The sequence below is a fragment of the Thalassophryne amazonica genome, chromosome 18 (genome assembly GCF_902500255.1).
Source record: "Thalassophryne amazonica chromosome 18, fThaAma1.1, whole genome shotgun sequence".
Classification (NCBI taxonomy): domain Eukaryota; kingdom Metazoa; phylum Chordata; class Actinopteri; order Batrachoidiformes; family Batrachoididae; genus Thalassophryne; species Thalassophryne amazonica.
In genome coordinates, this window is record NC_047120.1 from 70443941 (window position 1) to 70457038 (window position 13098).

The 13098-nt window shown below is 43.4% G+C and overlaps 1 protein-coding gene across 8 annotated transcripts in view; it reads right to left on the reverse strand.

Annotated features, from left to right (window-relative positions):
- itgb4 (integrin, beta 4) overlaps positions 1-13098 on the reverse strand; it is a 55127-nt gene that overhangs the window by 13037 nt on the left and 28992 nt on the right. For 7 of the 8 annotated variants that reach the window (XM_034193342.1, XM_034193347.1, XM_034193345.1 and 4 more), the window contains exons 18-30: positions 11739-11857; positions 11623-11656; positions 11347-11541; positions 11158-11261; positions 5741-5799; positions 5227-5250; positions 4987-5135; positions 1596-1775; positions 1352-1500; positions 1003-1210; positions 596-913; positions 317-486; positions 53-233 (exon numbers count right to left, since the gene is read on the reverse strand). In XM_034193342.1, the coding sequence (XP_034049233.1) occupies positions 53-233; positions 317-486; positions 596-913; positions 1003-1210; positions 1352-1500; positions 1596-1775; positions 4987-5135; positions 5227-5250; positions 5741-5799; positions 11158-11261; positions 11347-11541; positions 11623-11656; positions 11739-11857 (1890 nt within the window). The remainder of the gene's footprint in view (positions 1-52; positions 234-316; positions 487-595; positions 914-1002; positions 1211-1351; positions 1501-1595; positions 1776-4986; positions 5136-5226; positions 5251-5740; positions 5800-11157; positions 11262-11346; positions 11542-11622; positions 11657-11738; positions 11858-13098) is intronic. The other variant, XM_034193344.1, reaches the window with a different exon arrangement.

Consider the following 13098-nt stretch of genomic DNA (forward strand, 5'->3'; position numbering starts at 1 on the left):
GTACAACTGAGTTATGCAGGCGCCGTCACAAAACTAAATTCCCAGTAATTACCGTCCTCCAGAGTCTGACAGGGGATGATGTCGGTCTCGTAACCATCTACGATGGCATTGTAGCCACACACTCGCATCTCATAGTCGCAATATGGGTACAGGTTGGTGAGGTCAGCGTGAGGAGTCTTTACATCGACAACCTGGGCGTCTTTCTCTGGGTCTCCATAGATCCAGTACTTCACCTAACACACGAAGATACTGTAAGTGAGCAAATGACAGCCAACAATTGGGAGTTGATACTTCTGACCATGTTGGCTTGAAGTACCTTGTACCCTAAGGGATTTCCAGGTGGAGGATCCCAGTTGAGACGGATGCTTCTGGGTCCAGTTGCCTTGGCCTTAGGGTTACCTGGAGCAAGTAAGTGACCCCCAGGAGAGGTTGCTTTAGGATGTGCATAACCCTTCTGCATTTGGGCCATCTCTGGAGGGCTGACACCTGCAGAAATTCAAAGAAAATTAAGGGACAACTTCTGGTGCCTTTCCTACCCCAGCAACTTAACTAGAAAATCCACTTTATTACAAACAGTCTCATTCCTTCATCCTACCTCCATCTGTCACATTGACGAGTGTGGTCTTCCGCTCCCCAATGGTAGCATTGGTACCTGGGTCGAATAGCTCCAGCTGGAAGGTCTCTGGTTGGACTGGGTCAGAATGGAGCCTTGGGTTAATCACTATGTTCTTCTCTGTCTCCCCAGGAGCAAACTTCAAAGGACCGGAGAGGTCAAAACGCTGGGCCTTCTTGGTGCGCCACTTCACTGTGGCAGGGCTGTCCAGATTGCGAGAACGAACCACAGGAATGGTGTAGGTTGGGTCAGCTGTGGTGAAGTTCTGAGTCCCTTTCTTGAACATTATCACACTTGGCTCTGAGTAAAGACAACAGTCGGAAATACAACATATTAGCATTTAATCCGTGGCTGGGAGCAAATGTCTAAACCGCCCTGCATCCTTTCACCTCCTTGGTCTGCGATGGTGATCGTAGTTCTCGGGTAGCGTCCCAGACTAGCACCTTGCCGTGGGTTGCTCAAATCCATGACAAACTGGTTGACTTGTTTGTCTTTAAGGAGACTATCTTTCTCCCCAAGCTCCAGCAGATGAACGGGCACCACCTTCTGGGTCTCTCCAGGTCCAAAGGTCAGGTCTCCTTCCACAGCAATGTAGTCCTAAAATATATTCAGACAAAACAGATTTGGGATTGAGCTTCGCTGATGTCCTCAATTTCAACTAGTACTCATCACACAGGACTGAGTACTGCATTTGTTTACAAGGGTACTACATGAGGACACAGGAAGTGGATCGATCACCTTCTTATCCTTTGCTGTAAGGTCTCGTGTGCAGTAGGTGACCTGTGAGCGTCCGTCCTCATTGATCTCTCTGGCGATTGGTATATTGGCCACCCCGTCCTGCCGGCTGTAGGTGTAGGCCGGCTGGAGGAACGAGAACACACTTGGGGCTGTGGTGGAAAGAATGGGAAAAAAAAAAATCATTGTTTGAGGTTCACAGTTTTTGGATTCTCAGATGTTCAGCTACAAAGATTATATTTCTCACGGTGCTCTTTGATAATGGTGATGTCGAGAAAACGTTTGTCGAGCTCAGCGATACCCAGGGGAACGTCAAAGGCTTCAACCTGTATCTGCTTCTGGTCATCATCGTCATCTTTGAGGAAGAGCGGCACATGAACGTCTACAGACTCCACGCCTTCCTGGAATTCCACGGCTCCTTCAGCCTCTGCAGAAGACAATTTGATTTAATTAAATTTCTTTTATTTGTATAGCGCCAAATCACAACAAAGCTGCCTCAAGGCGCTTCACATAAGTACGGTCTAACCTCACCAACCTCCTGAGCAAGCACACAGGTGAGCGTGGTAAGAAAAAACTCCTTCTGATGACAATGAGGAAGAAACCTCAAGCAGACCAGACACAGAGGGGTGACCCAATGCTTAAGCCATTCTAACAGTCAGAAGGTTTTTACAGATTGTACAAGAATTTCTTTACAAACAGAAGAAACAGTAGAGCAACAAAAACAGAGTCCTTAATTGAAAATACAGTAGAGTCCATCCTGGGTCTCCAATACATAGGTGTCCATTTCCAGCACTAGTAGGCTGCAGGGTAGGACCTCTGGTCAGTGGTGCAACAAGTGTAGAATCCCGAGGTCAGTCCGGCACCCTGGGGTGCAGGCCCAGGATCAGTCAGTGGCATTGCCAGTGCCTCAGACAGAGAGAAAAAGAGCAGAATCAGTTGGACGGAAATAACTGTACAAGAGGCATTAATTCACCAGCAGTAAGTCAACAGGGAAGCAGAGAGAATACTAAGGTGATCGCCGGCAGCGAGAACGAAAACATGCCCGTATATAGAGGGGGTTCAGGGGGTTCAACCGAACCCCCCTCCCCGAGAATTCTGCTGATTTTTTTCTGCTGATTTTTTTCTGATCTGGATATCAACGTTATGTATTTTCTTTTCATTGATAATAAGCAACAAGCACTAACTGTTACACAGCTATTATCACACACCCTCAAGTTTCAATTTCCTCTGCCAGAGTAATCCCTTAAGTGATGAAAGGGGAAACTGCTAGATAAACTTTTCCCATGGGGGTTGAGAATTTTTGCTCCCTGGTCCCTATCCTCCTCTGATATCAAACAGATTAGTAGGCTTGTAAATACCCATGTAGACACACAATTACACTTGTCTGGTTTGTAAAAACATGTTTGTATGTATAAGCTGAGAAATAAAGGGAGCTTCTCCTTCTTGTTGCAAATACTGTAAAGGTGAAAATATTCACGTGGGATTTATTATGCGAATTTCGCAAGTTAAACAAGGTCGCCAAATTAAATACCGCTATTTTAATACATAACGTACATATACATACATATTCATAATGTAAATGCGAATATTAATACCACTAAATACGAGGTCTGTTAGAAAACTATCCAACCTTTTTATTTTTTGCAAAAACTATATGGATTTGAATCATGTGCGCTTGCATCAGCCAAGCTTGAACCTTCGTGTGCATGCGTGAGTTTTTTCACGCCTGTCGGTTGCGTCATTCGCAACCGACAGGCAGGTATAAAGTTTGCATTAATGTTATCTTGGTTCTTCCTGGGTGGTTCTTATGGCAACTGATCCAATCCCAAGCAAGGACTATTTGTATATAAAAATGTATTTCCTAAAATGATACATTTTGGGTTTCAAATGAAATTTATGTAGCTTTTACCCCTCGAAATCCTCAAAAAGCTTCTGCTTCGGGGGCTTCACCCCCCTGAGTCCCCCATGAGGGCGTTGCCCCTCGACCCCACCAGGGGCTCTGCGGCCCACTGGACCCCCAACTCAAGGATTTGAACCCCCCCTTTCACATTCCAATATACGGCCCTGGAAAAGACCCAGAATTTAGATGAAGTGAGGCCGAGACCTGTTCCACTGCTAAAAATATTAATGAAAAGTACAGGATGCATAGTTTCATACTACACCGATATGCTAGCCATACAAGAGGGAGAATAGATGCGTCTCTAGTTTGGACATGAAAGTCTCTACAGAAGCTGACTGTTTTATCTGTGCAGGGTGATCATTCCACAAACCAGGGGCACGATAAGAGAAGGCTCTGTGACCTGATGAATTTTTTAACCTTAGGGACACAAAGTAGTCCAGCGTTATGGAAACGCAAAGCCTGGGCCGTTACGTAGGGAGGTGCTAATCCATGAATCATTTTATAGGCTAATAGCAGAACCTTAAAATCAGACCTCATAGGGACAGGAAGCCAGTGAAGAGACACCAAAATGGGTGTAATGTGGTCAAACTTTCTGCTTCCCGTCAAAAGTCTGGTAGCAGCATTTTGAACCAACTGGAGACCCCTAATGCTGGACCATCATTTCAGTCTTGTCAGAGTTTAAAAGTAGGAAATTGCTAGACATCCAGCTTTTCACTGAAGCAAGGCAATCCTCTAGCATGCACAAGTGAGTATCATCAGCATAGCAGTAAAAAGTAATCCCATAACGTCACAGTATATGCCCAAGGGGTGCTATATAAAGGGAGAAAATCAGGGAGCCTAAGAAGGATCCCTGTGGAATCCCGCATTTCATTGGAACAAGATTTGAGGTGACATTATTGTACAGGACACAGTGAGAGCGACTGGTTAGGTAGGATGCCAACCACACACAATTCTTACTGGACATTCCCAGTAAGGCTGACTGGCAAAGTTACAAAACTGACAAAGGAATCAACACCTCAGTAAGATTCCATAAGTTGCTAAAAACATGGAATGGTGTGAAGAAGGTACTGGCAACAATACCTTACCACTGTGTACAAACTCAAAAACTGTTGCAAAGTCTAAGGTGTCACTGTGAGTCCTCATTCAATTTTAGACTGATCTGGATCCAGACCAAATAATAACGCACAGAGACACTCAGAGCAGACTTTTAAAAAAGTTTTAAAATATGTTAGTAAAACTCTGGTCTTTGCTTGCTATGCGCTGAGAAACACTCAAACACACCGCCCCGCTGCAGACAGGACACCACTCGCCAGCAGGAGAAAAAACAAAAACAAAACAGAAGTTATTCTAAAAATCGATTTCTGAAAGTTCTGAATGCAGTAAATTTTATATCTTGGATCCAGCCTTGATTTTGTGTCCGGACAGCGTCAGCGCAAACACTGCCATTTGGCAGCCTAACTGCTGGAAATCTGTTGTAGCGTCTGAGAACTTTAATCCCTGCACTAGGCTCCCCTAATACACCACCAAGGAACAGTTTCAACAAAATGGTTACAAACGGATGCTCAGATGGATGCCTGGATGTTGAGCAGGAGCATAAACATGGCTTTACATTCTGAAAGTTTGCAAAATAACACAGTAATGATTTACAGCATAAAGACTTCGGGGTTCAGGTGCGGTGATAACTGACAGAAACGACAAAAGGAGACACAGATTAATGCTTTAAGGCCACACAACACACCGTTTTCGGCGGCCACGGTGTAATAGCCGGGTACCACTTTGAGGTCATGGATGTTTCCAGACTGGACGTTTTTCTGCGTGAGCGTGATGATGTCTCGGTAGCTGCTGCGAGGAGCAGGCAGAACGGTGTCCACGATAGCGTTTTCCTGCCTGCAAGACAAAGCCGGTGGAGAAGTTAAACGTGCAACCTTCAGGACGCAAAGAGAAGCTTTTAGGATGGCATCCGCTAGAGTGACGCTACCTTTTCCCAGCATTTTTCTGCAGCCTGCAAAAAGAAAACACACAGTGATGATTGCAGACATGTGGACAATCCGATGTTAAAATGACAGAATGTGAACTGTGGTGAGCTGTTCGTACACAATACAACTGTACGTGAAAACATATCATACGTAAGCAGACAAGCAAATAGGCAACAGGGGCCCTGGTGGCCATCAGACCTCTACTTTGGAAATGACAGAAAAATAAACAAGGTCATTTCAAGCTACGTCTAACTGCCAAATCCCACCTGCTCCTAATTTCCACCACGCAAATGATGATAAGAGTATTCTCTGCAGCAGGTGTCGGACTCAGACAGGGATCAGCAAAACAAACTCGCTTTTTATATTAATCTGGTGTTTAATCAATTTACCTTTTAGGTGACTTTTGAGCTAATAGCATTGCAGTTAAAGCGGAGGAGACAGGCTCGTCTGTTCATCTGTGTCGTCACTCTGTACTGGCTGAGGCTTCAGAAAAAAAAAGCAATGAGTGTCTCTTACCTGAAGGAGGTCTTGTGCACTGGCTGGGCCCCAGTAATCTTCTTGTACACCTCATTTAGCTGGACACAATAAGACAATCAGTGGTGTGGTTACAGGAGAAGTTCACTTTGTGAGAAACCCTTTTTTAGGAATGAACATGTGTGAATGAGGTGATTGACTCAGGAGTTACAAAAATCCACCAATGCCCAAAATAGCAATGAAGTATCACTAGCAGTCTACTTTATATTCCCCAGTATGTTAGTGTCATGATGAAGTCTGAAAAAATGTTAGTTATATTTTTTCAAATTTAATGGTTTTTAGAAACTTGAAATGTTTTATTATCAGTTACTTTCATTGTTATAGTTAATAGTCGCTGTTGCACATGGTATCGTATTTTCCGGAGTATAGGTTGCACCATTTTCCTCCATGGGGAACCCCCCACTTTTAATACAGCATTTAACTACGGACAGAAACTCAGTGTAGCACATGTGCACACCGCAGCCTGTGCTGTTACTTTAAGTAAGGGCTTTTAAATTCCAAATATAAGCAAGATGGACAAAGAAATGTGCATTAACATAAAAAAAAAAACTTGAGTCCATTTGATTTTTTTGATCAACACTTTAATTTGGGATTTTTGTGCACTGTGGTAGTGTACGTTTGTTATTGGTGTTTATTTTGTGCTTTGATTCCTGGAAAACCTTACACTATATAAATACTGTTTTTCAGAGTATAAGTTGCTGTTGTCATGGCAGGCGGCTGCCCGACACCAGGAGTGGGTGGACCCATGGTACAAACTCCCAAACCAGGCTTTGAGGTATAAGAACTCGTCATGTTTATTACAGGCAGAGGTTCGGTACACAGGTGGTCATATAGCGGAGCAGAGATACAAGCAGGGCGAGGCACAAATGTAGTCATTTCCAGGCAGGGGTCTGAGGCACAAGCAAACACCGGCATAAATGCTGAAGTAAAAGGCGTGGTCAAAAATACAGATCAAGGTACTGGTATACGGCTGGACTAATCAAGACTGGCAACAAAGAGGCTGGAGAGCGTGCACAAAGCGACAACAATCTGGCGAGGGACTGTGAGACTGTGGGGGTTTATATGCATGTGGACTAATTAGGAACAGGTGGTGTAACAAGGTGCAAGTGAGAGGAAGGATCCAGAAAGGGGGCGTGGCTAATGAACAAAGACACTATGTTGTGCAAGACAGTGAGGGAAGAGAACACAAGGTGGAGAGAAAATAAGACAAAGATGTGTGAACAGGTGTCAAGAGTGTGACTAAATGAAAACACAAAGCGGACAGAGTTAAAGTGAGAGACAGGGACACATGGCAGGTGCACAGAGACCCCCGAGTCACACTAACTGTCAGAATGCTCGTAGCACGGGCCGGGGCGGAGGATTAGCAGCAATCTTCCATTCCAGCTTATTAATTAATCAAAAACCCAGACAGAGCTTTAATTCATTTGAAAGCTTGACTCTTAGTCTTGTCCATCCAAATTGGAAGTCCCAAAAACCAGTTTTATTTGTTATTATCTATCGTCCACCTGGTCGTTACTGTGAGTTTCTCTGTGAATTTTCAGACCTTTTGTCTGACTTAGTGCTTAGCTCAGATAAGATAATTATAGTGGGTGATTTTAACATCCACACAGATGCTGAGAATGACAGCCTCAACACTGCATTTAATCTATTATTAGACTCTATTGGCTTTGCTCAAAAAGTAAATGAGTCCACCCACCACTTTAGTCATATCTTAGATCTTGTTCTGACTTATGGTATGGAAATAGAAGACTTAACAGTATTCCCTGAAAACTCCCTTCTGTCTGATCATTTCTTAATAACATTTACATTTACTCTGATGGACTACCCAGCAGTGGGGAATAAGTTTCATTACACTAGAAGTCTTTCAGAAAGCGCTGTAACTAGGTTTAAGGATATGATTCCTTCTTTATGTTCTCTAATGCCATATAACAACACAGTGCAGAGTAGCTACCTAAACTCTGTAAGTGAGATAGAGTATCTCATCAAAAGTTTTACATCCTCATTGAAGACAACTTTGGATGCTGTAGCTCCTCTGAAAAAGAGAGCTTTAAATCAGAAGTGCCTGACTCCGTGGTATAACTCACAAACTCGTAGCTTAAAGCAGATAACCCGTAAGTTGGAGAGGAAATGGCGTCTCACTAATTTAGAAGATCTTCACTTAGCCTGGAAAAAGAGTCTGTTGCTCTATAAAAAAGCCCTCCGTAAAGCTAGGACATCTTTCTACTCATCACTAATTGAAGAAAATAAGAACAACCCCAGGTTTCTTTTCAGCACTGTAGCCAGGCTGACAAAGAGACAGAGCTCTATTGAGCTGAGTATTCCATTAACTTTAACTAGTAATGACTTCATGATTTTCTTTGCTAACAAAATTTTAACTATTAGAGAAAAAATTACTCATAACCATCCCAAAGACGTATCGTTATCTTTGGCTGCTTTCAGTGATGCCGGTATTTGGTTAGACTCTTTCTCTCCGATTGTTCTGTCTGAGTTATTTTCATTAGTTACTTCATCCAAACCATCAACATGTTTATTAGACCCCATTCCTACCAGGCTGCTCAAGGAAGCCCTACCATTATTTAATGCTTCGATCTTAAATATGATCAATCTATCTTTGTTACTTGGCTATGTACCACAGGCTTTTAAGGTGGCAGTAATTAAAGCATTACTTAAAAAGCCATCACTTGACCCAGCTAGCAATTTGTTCATGTAAATGGGGAATCTTCTTCACAGACTAAAGTTAATTATGGAGTTCCACAAGGTTCTGTGCTAGGACCAATTTTATTCACTTTATACATGCTTCCCTTAGGCAGTATTATTAGACGGTATTGCTTAAATTTTCATTGTTACGCAGATGATACCCAGCTTTATCTATCCATGAAGCCAGAGGACACACACCAATTAGCTAAACTGCAGGATTGTCTTACAGACATAAAGACATGGATGACCTCTAATTTCCTGCTTTTAAACTCAGATAAAACTGAAGTTATTGTACTTGGCCCCACAAATCTTAGAAACATGGTGTCTAACCAGATCCTTACTCTGGATGGCATTACCCTGACCTCTAGTAATACTGTGAGAAATCTTGGAGTCATTTTTGATCAGGATATGTCATTCAAAGCGCATATTAAACAAATATGTAGGACTGCTTTTTTGCATTTACGCAATATCTCTAAAATTAGAAAGGTCTTGTCTCAGAGTGATGCTGAAAAACTAATTCATGCATTTATTTCCTCTAGGCTGGACTATTGTAATTCATTATTATCAGGTTGTCCTAAAAGTTCCCTAAAAAGCCTTCAGTTAATTCAAAATGCTGCAGCTAGAGTACTGTCGGGGACTAGAAGGAGAGAGCATATCTCACCCATATTGGCCTCTCTTCATTGGCTTCCTGTTAATTCTAGAATAGAATTTAAAATTCTTCTTCTTACTTATAAGGTTTTGAATAATCAGGTCCCATCTTATCTTAGGGCCCTCGTAGTACCATATCACCCCAATAGAGCGCTTCGCTCTCAGACTGCAGGCTTACTTGTAGTTCCTAGGGTTTGTAAGAGTAGAATGGGAGGCAGAGCCTTCAGCTTTCAGGCTCCTCTCCTGTGGAACCAGCTCCCAATTCAGATCAGGGAGACAGACACCCTCTCTACTTTTAAGATTAGGCTTAAAACTTTCCTTTTTGCTAAAGCTTATAGTTAGGGCTGGATCAGGTGACCCTGAACCATCCCTTAGTTATGCTGCTATAGACGTAGACTGCTGGGGGGTTCCCATGATGCACTGTTTCTTTCTCTTTTTGCTCTGTATGCACCACTCTGCATTTAATCATTAGTGATCGATCTCTGCTCCCCTCCACGGCATGTCTTTTTCCTGGTTCTCTCCCTCAGCCCCAACCAGTCTCAGCAGAAGACTGCCCCTCCCTGAGCCTGGTTCTGCTGGAGGTTTCTTCCTGTTAAAAGGGAGTTTTTCCTTCCCACTGTAGCCAAGTGCTTGCTCACAGGGGGTCGTTTTGACCGTTGGGGTTTTACATAATTATTGTATGGCCTTGCCTTACAATATAAAGCGCCTTGGGGCAACTGTTTGTTGTGATTTGGCGCTATATAAAAAAAAATTGAATTGAATTGATAATCAGATATAAGTGAGGGACGACGACATGAAGGCAGGTGCAAGGTGTAGAGTGAAACAGAACTCAGAGGGGCGTGAGGAGAACCAGGGAACTATGAACAGAACATACTATGGCTGGAAGCAGACAAGACATGAGAACTGATCGGAAACAAATACAAGAGCAGAACTAGGAAAACAAGGTGATGAATGAACTATAAGAAGAAAACAAACTACAAGAAAACAGAAAGCAAAACCCCGGTATAAAGCATAATAGATAACACAAATGAGAAAATACACAGATGATAAACTAATGATCAATAATGCAAACATAATCTGACAGAACAAAACTAGAACAGAACTGGGAATAACCATATAATGAAAACAAAATAACTAGTGAATCATGACAAGAACAAAGTGACAAGAAAAACATGACAGAATAAATCTTGATGAAAATAAATATCAATAAATCAAAGCTGAAAAGAACAACAGAAAGGGGAAAAACTAGACTAAACCCCCAGATCTGTCCGAAACTGTGACAGCTGTTTTTTTTTTTTTGCTAGTTTGGGAGGTCCTGAGACTTACTTGATATAAAACTGCAATTTATATGCCAAAAACAAATAAATAATAAAAAAATTATATTGATAATAGTTATAATGACTATTGATATCAGACTTTCTCAGGAATTAAAGAACTAAACACAATCAACTAATCAAAGAATGAATACTAAAAATAAAAAGTACAACAGTGCACAAAAATCTCAAATTAAAGAGCTGATAATACAGAAAAAAGGTGCAACTTATACTCTGGTGTGGCTTATATATGGGTTTTTCTGTCTTCCAGAAGCATTTTTGACGACGTATACTCTAGAAAATATGTTAATTTACCCCCCACCCCGAACAAACACACTGGCAACACTACAAAGAAAAATACTTTCAGGAGTTTTTGGATTACAGGAAAAAACTTCAAGCAGACCAGACTCGGTGGGGTGACCACCTGCTTTGGTCGTAGTCACAACAACAAAACGTCAATAATGTTCACCAAAAACATATAAGTAATGTAAAAAGGTATTAATAATCATGGTCTGCAATGTTAAGGGTCAGAAAAATGCATTTTAAGTTGATTTCAAGCTCTAATCTGGTGTATTATCAATACGCATGTAGTTTCCTTTTCAGCGATGTCTCTCATGTGACACAACTGTCAAAAGTGAGCCAGACACTCTTGATTGTTCACAATGTTTTAATATAAATGAGGCTGTAAAACAAGAAAGACATCTTGTAATGTAACAGCATGCTAACACCCACAACACTCACATTATCGGACACTTCTTTGCGAAGCAGTTCGGTGTCTCTGGAGTCCGGGCGAGACAGGTTCTCCGAGAACAACCGATTTAGCCGGAGAGAGATGGGGAAGTCAGCTACATAATAGAAGAGGAAGAGTAAAGAAAGTTCAAACTTTAATTTCCTGATGCTGCTACAGCAAAAACAAGGATCTTCGCTTACTGATCTCTTTGGGGCTGGGCTTTATCAGGGCCTTGGGGTGATTGGGTCCACGATGCACATTGTCTATCGCCCTCCAGCAAACCATGTCAGTGCCTTTGGGTGGGCCCGTCCTCACCATAGGTGTGTCCAGATGGTCTGAGGTGAGCAGAGACCGGCGGAGCAGATACGCATACTCCTTGAAGCCAACTTTTCGACCTGGAGAGAATACAGGCTCATGTGAGCACAACCCACAGCGGAAGGCTGGACAATTTCAAGCAGCGGCGTCAAGCATCTTACCTTTTCCACAGCAAGGCAGCAGTGCGAGACAACTCTAAGCCGAGGAGAAACAGAAAGCGTTACTTCTCGTCTGACTCTTAGCTGTGGCTCTCGTGTGTGTGTGTGTGTGTTCGTACCTGGCAGCAGGTCTTACACCAGCCACAGTATTTCCAACAGCACAGCAGCAACAGAGCGAGCAGCAGCAGGAGGAACAGGATGAGAGGCAGCAGCCACAGCAAGCTGGCAGGAGGACAATCTGAAGGAGCAAGAAGCAAAAACACTGAACTCGCAGCTTAACGTCTGTGCAAAGAGTTTCCATTTGGACCACATTTGTTTGTTTGTTCCCCGACTCCTCCAACGTAGGGCGTCAAAATCCATCTCCTTGTCTGCAACGTGATACCTGGATAGCAGATCAAGTCGGGGATTGTCTATTGGGGTGAAATAAGGTGGAAACCTTGTGTGCCCCATGGCCACTACGGTAGCCATGAAGGCCCAAGAAGAATGCTGAACACTAGATGGCTAACAACAGCAGATCAGGTGGAGGAGGTGATGGTTTGTAACCCAGCGGCTGTGAAGGCGGATGAAAGCTGCAGCAGATCCTCAGAACCCCATCGTCTGGGGCTTCCCAGCCATCGGACCGGGCTCAGGATCAGCAACGTGCAACGACATTCCCGCCTTAAACAAACCCGCACACAGGCGTCTCTGGATAAACCCTGGATGTAGATGTCTCATCCAGAAATAGATGAGGAGATAATCTTCCTCGCCAGTGAGGGATTGCCACCACAACAACTCCTCCAAAGACCTTTGGCCAATTTTCACCAAACCTGGTATGTGAATGAAGGTCAATCCCGTAACTGGCAAAGTTTTGGCAGAGGTCAAGGTCATTTAAATCAAGGTATGTGACCTTAACTCCAATTTACACCAAACATGGCAGACATATGTAACGAATACCGTAAATACCAAAGTTCAATCAATTTGGGGGGGGAGGTCATATCTGTCTTGTTGTGTGTGGGCCGCCAGAAGAGGAGGTACTGCTGACCCACCACCAGTGGGCGCCCTGCCTGAAGTGCGGGCTTCAGGCAGGGCGCTGCCGCCATGGACACAGCCGGGGGTGACAGCTGTCACTCATTACCTCTTGACAGCTGTTACCCATCTACTCAACATCATCTCACTCCATAAAGACCAGACGTCATCTCCACCTCACTGCCGAGATATCATACTTCATTGGAGGTAATATCCTCAGCCGTTTTACAATATTGTTTGTATATTGTGAGTGTTTGCAGGAGTACTGGTTCCGCTGTCAGTGGAAGCTGAGAGAGCACTAGAAGGCACTCTTTTTCCCTGAGGAATCTTCAGTACTCTGCAAGTTATTGAGTGAGAGGTGGAGGTGGCATTCCCACCGTTATTGTTACTGGGTGTACACACAGCCACACTTGACTGTCTTTGTTCTCGCCAGCAGTACCAGATCCGGCAGTCGGGGACGGTGATCACCTGGGA